Source organism: Budorcas taxicolor, chromosome X (genome assembly GCF_023091745.1).
Source record: "Budorcas taxicolor isolate Tak-1 chromosome X, Takin1.1, whole genome shotgun sequence".
NCBI lineage: Eukaryota > Metazoa > Chordata > Mammalia > Artiodactyla > Bovidae > Budorcas > Budorcas taxicolor.
The window spans coordinates 123,064,418-123,083,397 of record NC_068935.1 but is presented as its reverse complement, the minus strand read 5'-3'; the positions used below and the strand labels follow the sequence as shown (position 1 = coordinate 123,083,397).

The 18,980-nt window shown below is 42.7% G+C and overlaps 1 protein-coding gene across 2 annotated transcripts in view; it reads right to left on the bottom strand.

The window, feature by feature from the left end:
* Positions 1-18,980, bottom strand: part of SMPX (small muscle protein X-linked) — a 49,948-nt gene that overhangs the window by 8,280 nt on the left and 22,688 nt on the right. The window contains exons 4-5 of one of the 2 annotated variants that reach the window (XM_052662890.1): positions 18,623-18,765; positions 750-1,329 (exon numbers count right to left, since the gene is read on the bottom strand). In XM_052662890.1, coding sequence (XP_052518850.1) covers positions 18,637-18,765 — 129 coding nt within the window. In that variant the 3' untranslated portion in view covers positions 750-1,329; positions 18,623-18,636. Of the gene's footprint in view, positions 1-749; positions 1,330-18,622; positions 18,766-18,980 lie in introns of those variants that run through there. The other variant, XM_052662889.1, reaches the window with a different exon arrangement.

Here is an 18,980-nt window from a genome sequence, read left to right as displayed (position 1 = left end):
GACCTGAGTGATGGGTAAGAGTTAGCCTGCTCATGGGAAGGGAAAGAGAGAGAAATTGGAAAATAATATTCTGAGCACATATAAAAGCCTAGACTCAGCATGGCACCTCCATGAGCTGGCTTGGAGCAAGGGATGCCCTGGAGGGGGGGGTGGTGGCAGAAATGCCTGTTGGGAGACCCTGGTGAGCCTGAGTCAGTTAGTGCAGGCCCTGGGAGCGGTGAGGAGCCACTAAGGTCTGTTTGTCAGGATGGCCTGTTTATCACTTTTGTGTTTTTACTTTTTAAAAAAGTGCTGTTTGCTGCAGGGCTCTGGTGATGAAAAACCAGGGAGAAAAGGGTTTATGGAATGAAAGGCACAGGTCACTCTGAGAGCTGTGGGCCACTAATGCTCTGATTGCTCAGAGAGGTCACGTGCATGGCAGCAACAAGCATGGTGGGTAAGTGGAGTTCGCAAACCTTTCAAGGTAACAAGGGTCAGACATCTAAGAAACTCACAGCACTTGTCCAAGGACTCTTGCCTGAGGATTTAGAAAGGTGGCCCAGCGAAGGCCCAGGGGCTACCCACTGAAGCATCTCCGCTCCAGTCTCAGACTCCAGCAGGGGCTTAGGAAGGTTCCCAAGGGCCTCCCACTTTACTCAGAGAACAAAATATGAGACAAACCAGACTGCCGGCAGGCTCCCACCTGTCAATCCCCAGTAGTTTGCAGGCTAGGAAGAATCTGAGCTTCAATAAAGCAGAAATGGACAGTCTTCTGATCTCATGGCTTAATTTATTGAACAGGAAATAAGCCTTGGGAGGGAAACGGACCTGTTCCTAATGATTTAACCATTAATACAGCCCTGCTATAAATGACAAGCCACCAGAGAAGAAAAGGTGGCTTGTCAGAGGGTGAAAGAGTGGACCCCATTAGACAAAACAGGTCAGGCAGAGAGAAAGTCGTCCTGTTTCCTGACTAGTTATGTTGATCAGAGATGACAGGCCTTGTTGTTTTTTAACTGTTCAAAAAGGGAGAGAGATTATAGAAGCAGTTTCTTTCTGGTTGCTGTCCTTTTTAGAAGATGGCTGTTTCAAAGAGGATCCTGAAAACAAAGGAGCTGATAGTATTTATCACAGTTCTGAGTTTTGTGCTTAAAAATGTGTGTGTGTGTGTGTTTTCAGAAACTAATTTTTACAGAAGAAAAATTCTGTGTTTCTTCTAGGGAGTCTTCTCTGGTTGATCACTGCCTTTCATCTTGGATTAATGAGACAGTAACTCCTAAGGAGGATCACGCTTCCATCAGTCTGATTTCTGCTGTTACTCTCTGCTTTTGTCCTGTTTTTGTCTTCACCCTCCCAAATCGAAAGAGAATAGGAACACGATCACAATATGAGAACAAACCAAGGAGAGGGAGCAGTACACAAGCTGATTTATCCCTTCAACCTTGACTTTTTAGGTTACTTCTGAATTTGCCCTCCCTAAGAGTTTCTGCTTTCTCCTCCCTCCATTTGGAGCGCCTCCTGCCTAATGACCTTTCCCTAGTGCTCAGAGTTTGTGCTTTGCTTGTATGTTGTCTGGTTTATGAAAGTGTCTGCTGTTAAAAACATCAGGGAAACTGGCTTCACATTTGGAAGTAATCTTTCTAATCTCCCCAAAGATAAACAACATTTGGTGTTTTAAATAAATATAAGAAATTGTGAATGATGGGGATCAGTAGGGTTGAAAGAAAAGCAAACACTGAGATGTTAAAGCTATGTGACGCTGGGCAAAAACTCACTTCTCCAGACCTCAGTTCTGTCAAATGTGAAAAAAAAAGAAAAGAGGGGTAGGGGTTAGGTTGCTGGGATAGGCATCCTCCCAGGTGACCCCCAGTGAGTCTTGCCACCTGGTATTCATATACCCTTGCCCAACACTGAGTAGGGCTGACTTGTGTAATCAGTAGCATATTACAGAAATGACAGGGTGTGATTTCCAAGACTGGGTCTTAAAAATCACTGCAGCTTCCACCTTGCTCTCTTTTGGATCACTGGGTCTGAGGGAAGCCAGCTGCCATGTTGTGAAGGCACTCAAGCAGCCCAGTGTACCAAGACCTCTTGATAACTGTCATCATCAATCAGCCAGTGGTGAAGTACACCATCTTAAAAGAGGATCTTCTAATCTTAGTCAAGGGTTTAGAGGACTACAGTCCCAGCCAATATCTTGACTGCAACATCATCAGGGATGCCAGAACCACACAGCTCAGCCATTTGTGAACTCCTGACCCACAGAAACTCTGAGATAGTATTATTGCTTTAAGCTGCTGGGTTTGGGGTAATTTGTTATACAGCTGCTGCTGCTGCTGCTGCTAAGTCACTTCAGTCGTGTCCGACTCTGTGCGACCCCATAGATGGCAGCCCACCAGGCTTCTCTGTCCCTGGGATTCTCCAGGCAAGAATACTGGAGTGGGTTGCCATTTCCTTCTCCAATGCATGCATGCATGCTAAGTCACTCAGTCGTGTCCGACTCTTTGCGACCCTAAGGACAGCAGCCCACCAGGCTCCTCCGTCCACAGGATTCTCTAGGCAAGAATACTGGAGTGGGTTGCCATTTCCTTCTCCATGTTATACAGCAATATATAACTAATACAGTTGCCTTGGGCCAAGTCCAGCTCTTATATTTTATATGTCAGTGAGTAGTGGTTATTAATGGGAGTCTCAAAGTTGGCATTTTGTTTATCTCAAAAACCAGATCCTAGCTGCAGGATAAGACCATATTGCTTTGGGCATTTCTAAAAAGGTGAGGAGCCAGTCTCTAGAGACTTGCCATCCTAAGAACTCAAAGATTTCCCTTTGTGGAAGCAGGCCAACACAGCCAGCTTGCCTTGAACCAAAGCTTACAGTGCCATAGTTCAGCAAGCAGCAATTAGTCCTTAGCATATCATACAAAAAACATACCCCACTTACATTGTGTTTACATCTAGATGCTGAACTTGTTAAAGCAAACTTCAGTGGAATGGGGACTTACTTGGGCTCTGCTCTTAATGAGTCATTCCAAAGGGTGCAACTGGAGGAAGCAGCACCCCTAGCAGTTTTCAGTCTGAGATGAATTGGGAGAGGGGTTCAAAGTTGCTGAGTTAATGGTTAAACTCAAGTGACACTCCAGGGCGTGGGACATGTCTGGAAAGCAGGCCCTTTGCATTGGCCTGGACCTTGGTTAGACTGAGAGACATTGATGGCGCCCTTACCTGTGAGGATATGACTCTGTGCATCTTGGAATAGACACCCAGCACTAACAAGGCATATAGCACCCTCACTGGCGGGAACCACCGTATCTTCAGCCCCTTCTAAACCCAACGTGGCTATTGTTCTGAACTCGTGTGGTAGTCTGGATACTTCAGTGTCTCTTCCCCATGTCCTATCCCAAACAGAGGTGTGGCTCACCATGGATCACCCTCTGAATAAATGGATATAGATGCTGCATGGCTTTCAAAGAATGTGTGGCTGTTTTTCACATTTAAGAGACTTTCATTGCAACCATCTTCACGCTGAACGAAAGAAATACTTTTCCAAACAAGAAATATTTCAGTTTGGTTTGTCCATGGAGGATCTGAGAAACATTCTCTAACCCAGTCCTTCTGACACAAGTTGCACATTGGACTCACCTGGGGGTCTTGTGAAGCATACCCCTCCCTTATTGTTTGGGGAGGGGCTTAGGCAAGTCCAGGTGATCCTAGTGTGAAGTCAGCACTGAGGATGGTCTAACCGTACCCAGAAACTTGCTGCTGCCTGACCCCAAAACTAAAGGAACTAGAATAAAAATAAGTCAATTGTTCAGAGACTGGCTTCAGTTCTTATGCCATAATATTTGAGAAAAGCTATACAACTGCCCATCAATCAGCCAGGTAGCTGGGATCCTGGGCCTGTTTTTTATTGGACTTGAAAGATGTTCAAATTTAGAACATCTTCTGTGTTTTATTCCCACTGCCTGGACATCCATAACAGTATGCTTGAATGAAGACGATCATACCTGGCTTTTTGGTCTCTGCATATACTTGAAATTTGGTAAAACCTTCCTTAGAAATATTTCTATAGAGATTGGAAAAGTGACTCCTCTTATTTCTTGCCAATCACCACATCCAGAGATCTCTATACTATTTGTTACAACTGCATGCAAGTCTAAAATTATCTCAAAATTAAAAGTTTAAATTGAAAATCAGATAATGGGCTTTATTGGTTCCCTGCACCCTGGTTTGCCAACCCTTGGACTATAGCAAGGTTAGAACTTAACAGTTACAGAAATGAATATTGTAACAGTGAGATTAAGTGACTGGTAGGTAAGTTGATGCCACTGGCAGAATTCTTCATGCATTATATTATGATTATCTCTCGTACCTTGGGCAAGTTATGTAGCTTCTCTGTGCCTCAGTTTTCTCACCTGTAAAATGCAGCTCTTATGTATAGTAACTCATTTAAGAATTACGAGGTAGAGTACTTGGGGCAGTGCCTGACCCTTGGAAGCACTATTATAAGGACTACTGACTGTTGCTTCATCAACACATCATGTTGTCTGAATTTCAGCAAGGAAATGTGGCCAAGTTGCTTTCTATACCTTTGGATACTAGCTATAAAACTGTGGGCCAGATAATGGAATAGTTAGGGGATTTGGAATGTCCAGACCTAAACAATCTAGACTGAGGGCTCTAGGTCAGTGGTTCTCAAAGTGTGACCCCCAGACCACCAGCAGCAGCAGCCCATGGGAACGTGTTAGAAATACAAATTCTCGGGCCCACCCCAGACCTATAGAATCAGAAAGTCTGGAGGTAGGGCCCAGCATTCTAAGTTTCAGGAAGCCCTCCAGATGGTGCTGCTGTTTGAGAAAGTTTGAGAACCGCTGCTCTAGGCCGGTCTGAAGAGTTTCTGTTGCCATAGCCCACAGGATGCTGTCCTTGGTGCTGCCTTGTCCCCACTCTCCTCAAGATCTCAGTTAAATATAGGGACGAGCTTGCTTCTCAGATTGGCAGATCAGACACACAACGTCAGCCTGGAGAAACAACTACACTAGTGGATGCTGGAATGTGGACCTGAAATGGTCTCAGTCGGTTGGAGGTGCCAACCAAAATTCGCAGTTGTTTTGATTTTTAATAGACTTTTATTTTTACCTAACACAAATTTCTAACTCAAGTTTCTTGGCATTTGAACTCCTACATGTTCAGTGAGGTTGTCCGCAGTGATGTGGGTATCCAGGCACTGTATTTCTAGTTAGCACCATGGCCAAGATTGCACGATTGCAGCAGGTTGCCCCTGAGTACAGGACTGAAGCCTTGCCCACCACCTCTTGGCATTTTATGATTTCATCACCTAGTGAGGAAGGGTACCACCCAGGAGAAAACAGAGTCTGCAGTTAGTTATGAAGGAGTTGCAGTGAGATGGTGAGGTGGTTCAGGGGTCATTCTGATGCAGCTTCATATGCCATCTGTTTTGTTCTCTGGGCATTATCAGCTGTTTTGTCTTATCCAGGCCATGTGCTCTTCCCATGCACTGGGATTCCCTGCCAACCAGGGGCTCTAAGACCAGCTCAGTTGGTGGTGTAGCCTAGTCCTGGCAATGGAAGCAGGTCTATAATTGGCCCTTAATTGGATTGGATTTGGCTCAGAATGACTCCCAGGCTGTCTGTCCCCTGACAGATAACCAGCAGTGAATGTTGTATATAATCCTGTAAGGAATCTGGGAGGCCATTTCTTGGCTGTTGCTGACAATGGAGAGCTTTCCAGAAGAGTTGACCTTCAGGGTGATGATCTGGGAGTATCTTAAAGAGAAGTTTTCCCCGGGTCCATTTATTTGCCACCTGGTCTTTCTTAAAGTAAGACATCCCAACCTGATTTTCAAATTCCAGAGTCAAATACGTGTGTGTGCATTGTGTGTGTGTGTGTGTATATATATATATATATATGGAAATGATACAGTATTTTTTTTAATTAGGCAGCAAGAAAACAGTGAACAGAAATGGAAATTGAGATAGTACTTTTCCTTTGAAATATATCTATAAATATAAGTGGGTAACTTAATCCTAGCTCTCTTTCTCTGTGAGAAAAGTCCCTCTGGGTATAGGCAGAGCCATCATCTGTCCTGTTCTGGCCCATTGCATGGGTTGTAACTAACCCCACCCACCCTCAGCACCTGCTGCACCCTGAATGGTGGTCCTACCTTTTTGATATATTTGAAATGAAAAGTACTATCTCAACCTATGCAATGGACCAGATCAGGACAGATGATGGTTCTGCCTATACCCAGAGCTTTTCTCACTGACAGAGAAAGAGAGCTAGGATTAAGTTACCCACTTATATCTATTGATACAGATGGACTTAACTATACTTAATCAAAAATTAGACTTAAAACAAACTCTCTTGATGATACACATCCCACAGTCTTCTACCCGGAGTGAAGCTGGAAGTCACATAAGAGTGAACTGAAAATTCAACTCCTGCCCTGCCTGTCTCATGGAACTGTTGTGAGCCTCAGAAGAGAGTAAACACAGAAGTAGGCTGGACTTTTTAAAATCAAGTGCAAGAACTTGTTAATATTACTACTGCAAGTAGCTTCCAGTTAAAAGATGGGGTTTAAAACTTGCCATAAAACTCCAAATGAGCCTTTATTTCCTCATTGCCTGGTTCTTGACACCCCCTAAGTAGCCATTTCATAGAGTCTCCAAACTGCCATGTTATGTGGCAGTTGTATTTGGTACTGACTGCCTACCTGTTTCACTCTTGTTGCAAAGCAGAAATGATTCAGTTGTCAAATTTAGTATCATCAGAAAGAGGGAGAAAACGCCCCTGGAGAGTACTAAGAGGAGGGGACTGGATGTGAATGGGGCATAAGCCAGGAGAGGATGTCCTAGAGAAGACACAGGGCCGCTTCTGGATGTTTAGATCAACATGGATCTTGTTTTAGTTTCTGGACCAGACTTCAATAGGATACAGTCTGTGTACAAAAGATTACTAAAAAGATGAGATGCCTCTGTTTTTAGCCATTAAGCCCATTCAAAATGCTCAGTAAAATGGTGTCTGAAATGCATTGTTTCCCTTTCCCTTGATAGTAAGAGAATGGCAGCTTGACTCTAAATATTTCTTAAACTGATTTTCTTCAGAGAAAGATCGGAAATGCAAACTGGACATATTTAGTAGTTAAAAGTGGCCAAGGAAGGTGTGGAAATCCCTTGAAGTCTCCAAAGATCAAATGAAAGTGCTCAAGTGAAACGTGTGTAATTTTACTGGCTTTGGAAACAGCAGCTGCTGCAGGTTTTGAAAAATGGGACTGCAGTGCCTCCTTCTGGAGAAACATGGTACTTGCAGATTAGAGATCATCTCAGGAGGTCAGAGACACAAGTCCTCCCAGGGGCTTACAAGGGCCTCAGCGAGCTCAGATTAGTCACAATTACTGGGGTTTCTTTTTCAGTGAGCTTTTTCATATTCCCTGGTAAAATATGCAGAACTCCTCTTTAGAGAGTATTTCATGTAAAAACCAACCAACTGACACTTGGCCTTGGAAGAAAGGGAGGGGGAGCAAAGGGCATGGGCAATTTGTGGGGACTAAAAAGGGAATGACGCTTTCTGGATGCTGATTTGTGCCGGGTGCCCCATCTGAGTCAACTCACTCTCTTTCTATTTGCCTCTCATGATTGAGATAATCATTCCTATTTATAGACGTGGCTCAGAATGGTCAGGAACTTGCCCAAGGTCACAGACTTACTACGTGACACAGCGGGAAGTGAAGCGCAAATGTGTCCCACTCTATCTAGCACGTCCAGTGCTCAAAGTCTTAAATTCCTTCTCGTGGTAGCACACTATCATAATAATAGCTGCTACTGTGTACACACTATATGTGTAACTTGGTGTCTCTCAGCCTCGACACTCCTGAAGTTTCTTGTGGGGGGATGTTTGGTGGCATCCCTGGTCCCCACCCACTAGATGGCAATGGTACCCACCCTGTATTGTGACATCCAAAAAAGTCTCCAAACATTGCTCAGTGACCTTTAGGGTGGTGAGAAAACTTGCCCCCATGAGATAGGTATTACTCTCATTTTTCAGGAAAAGAAACCGTGATGAGCCAAATCACAGACCAAGAGAATAGCAAAGCCAAGGCATGAACCTGTGCCTGCAGCACCTCTAAAGCATCTGCTCTTCAACCTTCTTTCAATAGAATATCTGTTTTCTAACATCCTGTCTGGAATCTCTGTCACTTGTATTCAAAGGCCACGACTTGTTTCTTTCTTCCTGCTGCAGCCATTATGTGCTAAAGTCCACTTTTACATTGCACCGAACTAGACTGGGAGTCCCTCAGGGGACATTGTCTTGTATCACCTACCATTAGTGTCATAGTGCCTGGCATATAGTAGTTGCCCAGATGTTCACTTACTAAAGGAGTGAATTCATTCCAGTTCTTTAATCCTTCCCTCCCATTCAAATCCAGCTTATGGTATTAACTTGCTTTATGAAGAAAAAGGTTAATTTGGCTAAAGTAAATTCCAGGTAGCTCATATATAGATGATTCAGAAATGAAAATCAACTTCAATCTACTCTGAATAAATGGATGTTTGAACATGCAGAATTGAATAACCCTGTTTGGTAAGGTTTCAGGATCTGTTGCCTCCGGAACGAAAGGGCAGCCATGATTCCTATCATTTGTATCTAAAATCAGGGGTCAGGCAAAAGCAAGGCAGAAAAATGTATATTATGTGTTCAGGAATTCAGTTGTGCCTCTGACACTTCAGGGCAGGTCTTCGGGGGTGGAAAGAAGTGCCACTGTCCTTTCTAGAGGCTTCCAGTGACTTCTGGGTGATAAGACAGACTTGCTTTCTGCTGTTTTCCCAGCAGTCAAGATGAAATTGTTCTGAGCTGCCTTTGTGCCACCTGCCTGGTCAAAAGCGACTCCAGTCTGCAGCTTAATAGAAATGTCCCTCGGTGAGAAGCTAATTGACTGCCCTGCCTGGGATTAAAGCAGCCACCACCTCGCCCTACACATAAAGCCCTAAACCGGAGGGTGTGGACTGATCAGTCCCCGGGCAGGGAGAGGTGGCGCAAAATACAAGTTAAATGTGCGGGTCTCGTCGTGACTCCTTCTCCTTCTCAAATGCCACGATGTGTCGGGGGAGTTAAAGCGAGCAGCGTTGTCACGATGCAGCCAAGCCTGATGAGACAGCCCGGAATTCACTTCCCCAGTTTTCTGCGTGGGCTGCACACAGCGTGAGAAGGAATGAGAGAGAAAAGGCCTCATGGGTAGGAGACTGCCTCTTGATGACACACAGATGCCTGCCAAGCCCTCGCTCAGCCCAGGAGCAAAGGCGGGCTCTGCAGAGGCCTGGCCTTCCTCGGACCGGCCGCAGCTTTGTCAGCACCAGGCCAGGGCCACGGCCTCCCAGGCACGGCCCCTACTGCCCCTCTCCGTCCTCCTCCCCTCCTTCCTTCCTTTCCTTTCACCTCCTTGGCCTTTCTCTCATTCTTGCTCTGATATTTACAGACAGTAAGGAACCCTTCCTGTTTTCCATGACCCGTAAAGAGAGCAAATGATTCATGCTTCCAGGCAATATTCTGCCCATTCACCTGACCCCGGCCTGACTCCCTGATCCGTATTTGAATCCCCAAAGCTGGTATCCTCAGCGCCTGGTGCAGGCTTTATGCTCAATAAATGCTTGTTGACTGAGTGAATTCATGCATGAATGGATGGATGAACAAGCAAACAAATGAATGAATAAGTAAACCAACATGTCAAAGTTGTGATGTCACCTCTTTGTGTAGATGACAGTTTCTGCAGCCTTTTTAAGCCTTTGCTGGTTTTTCCTGCAACCTAACACAGTGAAATATTGGCAAAACCCAGAAGACTATAACTAAAAGAACATTTTTAAAGAATGCAGTGGGTGCTAGTGATTAAAAGAACTGGCTATGGAGTGTGATATCTGACCTCTGTGACTTACAAGCTGTATGACTTTAGTCAAGTTACACAAACTATCACAGCCTTCTTCCCCCAACATAAATGAAACGGGCATCACAGCATATAGTCTGTATAGTCAGCACAAGGAGTAAATGAAATAATGTATGTGAAGTACATACGTCAGGCATATCACGAGTATATAATAAATGTAATGATGACAGTAAAAATGATGACATGGATGTTAGTGCTGATCCATTAACATGGATGTTAATGCTTAATGCCTAACATTCATATTTTAAAAGACTTGATGAGCTGCTGAGATAACCTACTGCTTTCTGATACATCTGAGAGGAAAAAGTAACTGTCAAAAACGGTCATGTTTAAGGCCAAATACTATAATTCAGGTATGCCATGTATACCATAAATATGCTTAGTTTATCAGTTAACAAAAGAATCATATTTAAGAGTGCTCGATTCCTAAGTCTCTGATTAATGTGAGTTGATTATAAATATTGGGCCATTAATTACTATTCTCTTTTTATTAATGTTTTCATTTCTGTAAAATGCATTGCATTGACTGCTTGGGAAAGAATGTTTGCAAGATGGTCCTAATGTCAGTCTTCGAAGTAGATCAATCATGGTTACTTACACTCAGCGCAACTAACGTTTAAGATTGGATAATACTTTGTTGGGGAGCGGGACTGTCCTGAGCATTGTGGGACATTGACCAACATCCCTGGCATGTCCCCACTAGATGACAGTGGCACCCCATACCTCTCTGAAGTTGTGACCAATCAGACTATCTATAGATGCTGCCCTCTATCCTCAGAACCACTGGAGATAGAGTAATGAGTTCCATTGCACTGAGAGCAGGGCAAGTGCCAGTGGTAACTGTCCTTTAGCCCAAGGAAATCTACATGCCAGATTACAAGGGTCTACAAAATTGGGTCCTGAGTCACCTCTGCCTTCTAGCGAGCTGGCCAGAGCAGATGTGCCCTTCTCGGGGCTCAGATCTGCTTTCACCAGTTCCAAATCCCTCCTGAGAATCCACACATTAGGCCTTCCAGATCTCTGTTTTAATAGAAACCATCCAGGTAGCTTCTGTGTGTTTACTGTAGAGAGCCTCTTAAAGCAACTGTCACCATCAGCTCAAAGACTCCTCACGTTCACCTTCAAGAGTACTTTACACCCACACAGGCTGTAACCAGGGCCTAGAACAAAAGCTTCACCAGGCAGGTTAACAAATGAATAAAACCTTGCAGCTCAGAACCATTGCAAACTCATCTTTATCCTAAGCAATTGGGGAACAGGAAAAAAAAAAAAAGAGCATCACAAATCAAAAGAAATGTGGCTCTACTAGAGAGTGAAAAATCTCAGCATAAAACCATTTCCTTCAAACAAAAGAGCATCTATAATTGGGTCAAAGCAGGGAACATTTCAAAACTGAGGACAAAAAATTTCCAGCAAACCACAGAGAAGACATTTAGAGAAGTTGTTAGGTTTGTTTTTGTTTTTAAGTTTCGTTCTATGTAAAACAATAAATCAGTCCTCTGTCTTCTGGCAGAGGGAAAAGGTTATGAAACCATGATTAAGTCAGACTATGAAAAATAAATCATCTTAATTCCAAAAGCTACAAGCAGCATAAAACATTTTTATGATAGAGAAAGACAGATACTATACAATCTCACTTATATGTAGAACCTAAAACATACACTCTCATAGAAAAATAGGTCAGACATGTTGTCACCAGAGGCAAAAGGTGGGAGGAATAATTAGAGGAAGGTGGCCAAAGGTACAAATTATCAGCTATAAGATAAATATTGGGCTGGCCAAAATTTTCGTTCGGATTTTTCTGTAACATCCTATGAAAAAACCCAGACAACCCAATAAATACTAGAGATATAACGAACAACATGATGACAATAATTAAGAGTTATTAAGAGAGTAAATTGTGAGGTCTCATCACAAGGAGAAAAAATGTTTTTTTTCTTGTCTTCTTTCTTTTCGTTATATCTGTATGAGATAATGTGAGCTGAGCCTATTTCTATAGTCATTTCGCAATATATGTAAATCAAACCATCAAGCTGTATGCCTTAAACTTGGCCAGTGATGCATGTCGATTTTTTCTCAGTAAAACTGGAAAAACATTCTTATGAGGAAATGTGAAGTGGAAAAAGATTCAAAACCATACATGTGCTATGAATGATGCTATTTGAGAAAAAAAAAAATGAAGGAAAACTAGTTCCCATTTGTGTATAATTACCCCATCCCAGTTGCTGTGCCTGGATATGCTTTTTAAAAATACATCTTCCTAAAATCCTTCACGTCTCCCTAATCCTAAACCCTATGAGAAAGATACCATTTTCTGCTTTTTATGAAACCAGGAAATAGAGACACAGAGCTCAAAGTTCCAAAGGTAGAAGGTAGTTACCGCAAATCCCTTATTGTTAGCAGCTTTAGTTATAGTGTATCTCCTATGTAAACCCAGGGGGAAAACTGGAAGGGAAGATATCAACATGAGTACTATGCTGAATGATAATTTTATAGGTTAGTACTTTTTATTTCCAAGCTTCTATTATGTTGTGACAGTGTTTATACAAATAGATTTTTTAAACGTATTACATTTTATCATTTGAAATGGCTGATATTTCCATTCAGGCATCAGTTGAATCATCTGCCATTTATGTAGATATGGGGTAAGCTTACTCTAAGATGATAAAAGGCATGGTTCCCAAATATGGAGCTACTGGTATTGATTTGACTGGCTGGTCATTAATTTGAGATCTTTGTTCTTTTTTTAATATAGACATTTACAGCTATTAAATGTAATAGCTCTGATGCGAAGAGCTGACTCATTTGAAAAGACCCTGATGTTGGGAAAGATTGAAGGCAAGAGAAGGGGACGACAGAGGATGAGATGGTTAGATAGCATCACCGACTCAATGGACATGAGTTTGGGTATACTCCAGGAGTTGGTGATGGACAGGGAGGCCTGGCGTGCTGCAGTCCATGGGGTCACAAAGAGTCAGACACAACTGAGCGACTGAACTGATTTGAACAGCTATTAGTTTCCTCTAAACACTGCTTTTGCTGCATGCCACAGTTCGGTGTCTATTATTTTCATTTTCAATTGTCTCAAAGTGTTTTCTAATTTCTCTTGTGATGTCTTCTTTGACTCATTGGTTATTTAAGAGTGTGTTGTTTAAGTTGTACACCTTGTGAATGTCCCAAATTTCCTTCTGTTATTGACTTCTAATTTCATTCCACTGTAGTCTGAGAACATATTTCCCATGATCTCAGTCCTTTCAAATTTATTAAGAGTTGTTTTACGGCCTAACATGAAACAAGTCTTGGACATTATGCCATATGTGTGCCTAAAAAGAATATGTACTCCGATGTTGTTGAGGGGAGTGTTCCACTAGTTAGCTTATAGCATTACTCACATTTTCTGTTTCTGCTATAGACTGAATGTCTGTGTCCTCTTGCCCCAAATTCATATTTTTAAGCGTAATCCACTGTATGATATTAGGAGGTGGGGACTTTGGGAGGTGAAAAAGTCATGAGGGTGGAGCCCTCATGAATGGAATTAGTGCACTTATGAAGGAAACCACAGAAAGCTTCCTTGCCCCTTCAGCTGTGTGAGAACACAGGGAGATGGCCATCTATAAAACAGGAAGCAAGTTCTCACCAGATACCAAATCTGCTAGTGCCTTGATCTTGGACTTCCCACTCTCTAGAACTGTGAGAAATGAATTTCTGTTGTTTATAAAGCACCCAGTCTATGGTCTTCTTATATACCAGCCCAAACAAACTGAGACAATTTCCTTGTTGATCTTCTGTCTAATTGTTCTATCCATTGTTGAAAGTGGAGTACTGAAGTTGCCTGCTGTTATTGTTCAGTTGTCTATTTCTCCCTTCAGTTGTGTTAGTTTTTGTTACACGTATTTTGTGGGTCTGTTGTCAGGTACTAAACACACTTCATCAAGTGTCTGAGTACATCAATTTGCCCTTCTGCCAACACTCTCAGAATGAGCCTTTGAATCAGCAAGAATAACTGTGATATGTAATGCTTAACATTTAAGAGTAATAAACGCCTTATGTTCTCCTCGAGCAGAGATGGCATCTTTCCGGATGACTGGTTGGTGAATATGTCTTATCTGGACATAGATGTTCTTTGAAAAATAAATCCAAAGAACTCTTGAAAATTAAATGATTTTCTTCTGGATTTACATATTTTTCTCCCCCTTTGAGGAAAATGAGCCAATCTTTACATTTTTCCTAATTGTTTTCAGTTTCCCAGAGGAATAAAATTATAATCAATAAATTAAAGTCAAATTTCTGAGGCCTTTACTGATTGTGGCCAACAATGTTACCTTCAGTCCTTGACAGAAAAGTTAGTCTTGCTTTTAGGTAGTAATCTCCCAGAGAGTGCACGAACCTGGAAAGTCTGTAAGAACACATTTCTACAGACTTGCTGTGGTCAGGGCACCAATAATGAGGCATGTGTGCTCAAGATTGCTTTTAGGTAGTAATCTCCCAGAGAGTGCACGAACCTGGAAAGTCTATAAGAACACATTTCTACAGACTTGCTGTGGTCAGGGCACCAGTAATGAGGCATGTGTGCTCAAGAAGTACCCAGTGTGCCCCGGCCTTTGAAAAGCTATATCCTAGCATGATAAGAAGATTTAAAAAAATAAAATGAATAGTTTGATAATGATTGTGACAGCATAAACAGGTGATGCCAGAGTTGCCACAAAGTGCTTGATGGAGAAGGCATGCCTCCCCAACAGGACATGATAATGGCTCTTTTCAAAACTACAAACTCTAGAATCAAGGCTGGTTGGTTAATGTTGGGTACAGGATAGAGACTAACTTGACACCAGGGGGCTGCATATGGCTGTGCAGGAGTTACAGATCATTCCAATTCTCTCTCACTTACTGCCCTACAGCAATGTTTCTTAAAGTATGGTCCAATGCCCACTGGGTGACTTTAAAAGACTCTGATTCCCAAATGCAAGTGCTTCCCTCAGTTCAGGCCAACTTCCCTGGTGGCACAGACGGTAAAGAGTCTGCCTCCAGTGTGGGAGACCAGGGTTCAATCCCTGGGTCAGGAAGATGCCCTGGAGAAGGGAATGGCAACCCACTCCAATATTCTTGCCTGGAGAATCCCCTGGATGGAGGAGCCTGGCAGGCTACAGTCCATGGGGTCGCAAAGAGTTGGATATGACTGAGTGACTTCACTTTCTTTCTTTCTTTCCCTCAGTTCTTACAGGAAAATGGAGATTCATTTCATAGACTTTCTACATACATGGCCAAAAGCTAAGCGGGTTATTAAGAATCACTAAAATTTTGCATTTTTCTAAAACCCTGGTTTTGTCTGCTGTCATCAGATCTGGCTGTCGCACACCACATGGCCGTGCTGCAATGTCCAACACAGAGAGGAGGAGTTCCTGCCACTTCAGAAGGACAATTTCTTTCTAGTGCTTCATGGCTCCCAGGGCTTTCAATTGCTGCTATCTTCGTGTTCATTAACATAATTGTAGAACTCTTCTTAGGGTTTATCTTTGTTAATCATTCTTCTCCTAATTGCTACATTGCCACTACTTTGATACTTATTTTGTTCCTCTCTAATTCTTTGTTATCACTGATTTCTTTAATTGCTGGAAAAAGAGAAGAGATGATGTGGGTGGGCTGTAGGATCTTGTTTTGCTCTGCCCTGAAAGTCTAAGAAGTATTGCCCTAGAAGAACTCTTTGGTCTCAGCAGGCTGGTCCACTAATGATGCTCTGGACAACCCCTACACTCAGAAATTATCTCTGAGCCTCTGTTTAAATCATTCCATTCCTACCACCTCCTTGCAGTTGTCCCTGATGCCAAATCATTGTGAGTCTCCCCCTCTAGTGAGTCATAACCTTGCTTTATTCTACTGACTACTAGTCATAGGGGGTCATAAAGCCACGGGATATCTTGAATCACTGAGAGGCTATCTAATTCTTGAATTGTTACCTATCTTTTGAAGTATTTTGTATTTATGTTTCCATTAAGATAAAAGTATCCTGAGAGCACTGACCGAGTTTGACATCTATTGATCTTGTAGAGCAGAAAGAAGCGCCCACAGTACAGAAGCTAGTTACAGAGGTTCTTTACTGGGCTCCTGTGGTCTGATCTGAGGGTTGGGAGGGAGCAGAAGTGGACACAGAGTCTATTGGACAACAGCCCTTAGCAATCCTCCAGGTTCCCAGACCCCTATTCGTGAAGTCTGAGGTAGCCTCTGCTTCAGCTACAGACAGGCTGACAGTGGCTTTTGACAGTGGACGTGGGGTTGGAGATTCCTGATCATGCAACAAACAAGTAGGTATGTGAGCATGAGAGGGCCCTTGGTTTTCAGGCATTGCTGCTGCTCCTTTCTCTTCATCTAACCCCCAGGCTTGCTTAAATCACCCTCTGGCCACCTTGAATAGCAGCCAGGAGACTCCTGAGAGGTACGGGAATGAATACCTGCCTTCCCCTGCCCCAGCGTGGGTTAGGGCCCCACTGGGGATTCTCCTGTCTTTCTTGGTCTTGAGTCAGTATGTGCTGTCCCTTTGTTGCCTGGTTCTGGTTTCTGAGGAGGTTTAGGCCCTAAGTCCTTTGCCATAAGCTGTGATTAGATCTCTAAATGGCTAGTCACTGGCCTTTATGATTCTTATCCAAAGTGTTTTTAATTGATATTCCTGAATAATTCTAGCCATAACACAGGACATGGAAAGAGTTTGAAATCTCACTTAAAAGAAGTGCTGATCTTAGCTAGAAGGAGGTGCTCCTCTGTCTTATGTCTAGAATATTATAATTGTTATACCCTAGACTTTGAATCTTGTGGTTTTCATAGCTTGGGTGTTGTTGTTTTAGTCACTCAGTCATGTCCAACTCTTTGCGCCCCCATGGACTGTAGCACACCAGGCTCCTCTGTCCATGGGATTTCCCAGGCAAGACTACTAGTGTGGGCTGCCATTTCCTTCTCCAGGGGATCTTCCAGACCCAAGGAACAAACCCTTATCTCCTGCAGTGGTAGGCAGATTCTTTACCACTGAGCCACCTGGGAAGCCCTCCTAGTTTGGTACTGTGGACTTACTCAGTTTTCAGACAATGACCTGTTCGATTAAATCACTGAACAAGGTGGGAGGGGGTTCAGGATTGGGAACACGTGTACACTCGTGGCAGATTCTTGTTGATGTATGGCAAAACCAATACAATATTCTAAAGTAATTAGCCTCCAATTAAAATAAATAAATTTAAATTTTAAAAAATCACTGAACAATAATACACAGTGAGGGTAGGTGATGAAGGGGTGGCCCAAAAGGGAGGAAATCAAATCCAACCAGTGAGGAGCTAGATGATAGCTGGTCCAGGGTATTTACTGCTTATGATTCCAGCTAATCAGTCAACGTTAAGAAATCCTCTCCCTCCGTGACCATAAACCATGACCATGGAGGTCTCCAAATCCGACAGATTTGCAGAAGAAGCATTGATGCGTCAAAATCAAAATAGCTTACTACCTCTCCTACAAAAATAAAGATCACTCCTAGGCTCAAAACAGTGACTGTCTTCATCAGGAATTCAGATCAACCAGCTGGACAATTTAAGTTTTTATATTCCTGTAGAATAAGGACAAATGGGCTTCTCTGAGTGATTTTGCATTATTAGAATTTGTTCAGGAGGGAAGAATCATTCAAGTCTTCTCTGAGATAATGAAGTAACAAATAATATATTCTGGCTATTGTGGTACCATTTTGATATTTTATTGAGTTGCTATTGTTCTCTATTACCATAACCACAGATTCAAGTCTACAGAATCAATCTCACTGCTGAATAACACCACAGGATCCTCTCTGAACTAATTTTAAAATACATTCCTTTGAATCTTTAAAACTAAATTCTTCTGCAACTGGAACTGGGGTTAAATTTAGGTCAACAAGAATTTCATAAAAGCAAAAAACCCTTTAAAGTTTGCATTAAAAATTCATGTGTCTAACTGAAGAGCCTTAGTTGGGTGATGATAATAAATATTACCAAAAGTTCGTTTCAGTCCTGGGGGCTTTCTCACAAGAAACTTCTGTTGCCTCATCCCAGACATATTGGAATATTTCATCTGAGCTTGGCAACGCAAGCAGTACTGAGTAAAATGACACAGAGTCATCAGTTCATTTCACCCTGTCGTAATGAATACCGAGTGTGTATGGCTTCAGATCACTTCCTGCCATGTCACTTTGTCCTCATCCAGGTTCCTGGACTCACTCTATGGTCATAGAATCTACTGTGTTTTGTTCTGACTCCTTTATTCTTTCATATAACTATACTGAAAACACTGGATACTGTTCTGTCCTTTTGACTTGAAACAGCTCCTCTCTCCACTATAAAGGAAGCTTATCAGCAGAAGTTACCTGTAAATGCCGTGGTAAGTCCGCATCAGCGTGATACACGTAGCACAACCATCGTCCTGTGCGGGGCTGTCTCACTAAGAAGGGGACTAGGAAGGGGAAGGCAGCCCAACATCCTCAGTGGCCGTCTGACTGCTCCGGGAATAAGACAGGCCTCAAAGCTTGGTTTACGTACCAGAAAACCTTTGTGCCAGAAGCTCTGGTCTAACGTGAGAGTGCCAATACTTAGTAAACACTTCTGGAATTCCAGACTTCTTCTGTGGAAGGGTTTCATAAACCATTTTTATAGTGGTCTTTTTGAGATAAAGGAAATAGTTTTTCACTCACCTTTTTTCTTCCAACTACTGTTCAGCTTTGGGGACATACTTCAGTTCACTTTTAATGTTCTGGATCTCCGATAGGTTGACCGCTGGAAGTTTCTTAGCTCCTGGAATTGGCTTCTTCTCCTCGTCCGAAGTGGGAGGAGCACCCTAAAGAAAAAATAGAAAGATTTAGCTCACTGAAAAAGACATATGGTCTCTCTGGGTCATGGACATGAAGCCGAAAAAAATTAGAGCAAAAATAACATCAGTGTAATTCTAGCAGCCTGACTTTTTCTTGTGCTGTTGTGATCCACTCAAAGTTTCAAGAAGATCTCATGCAATTTATGGAGGAATAAAACTGGAAGAAAAACACAAGTAATTTC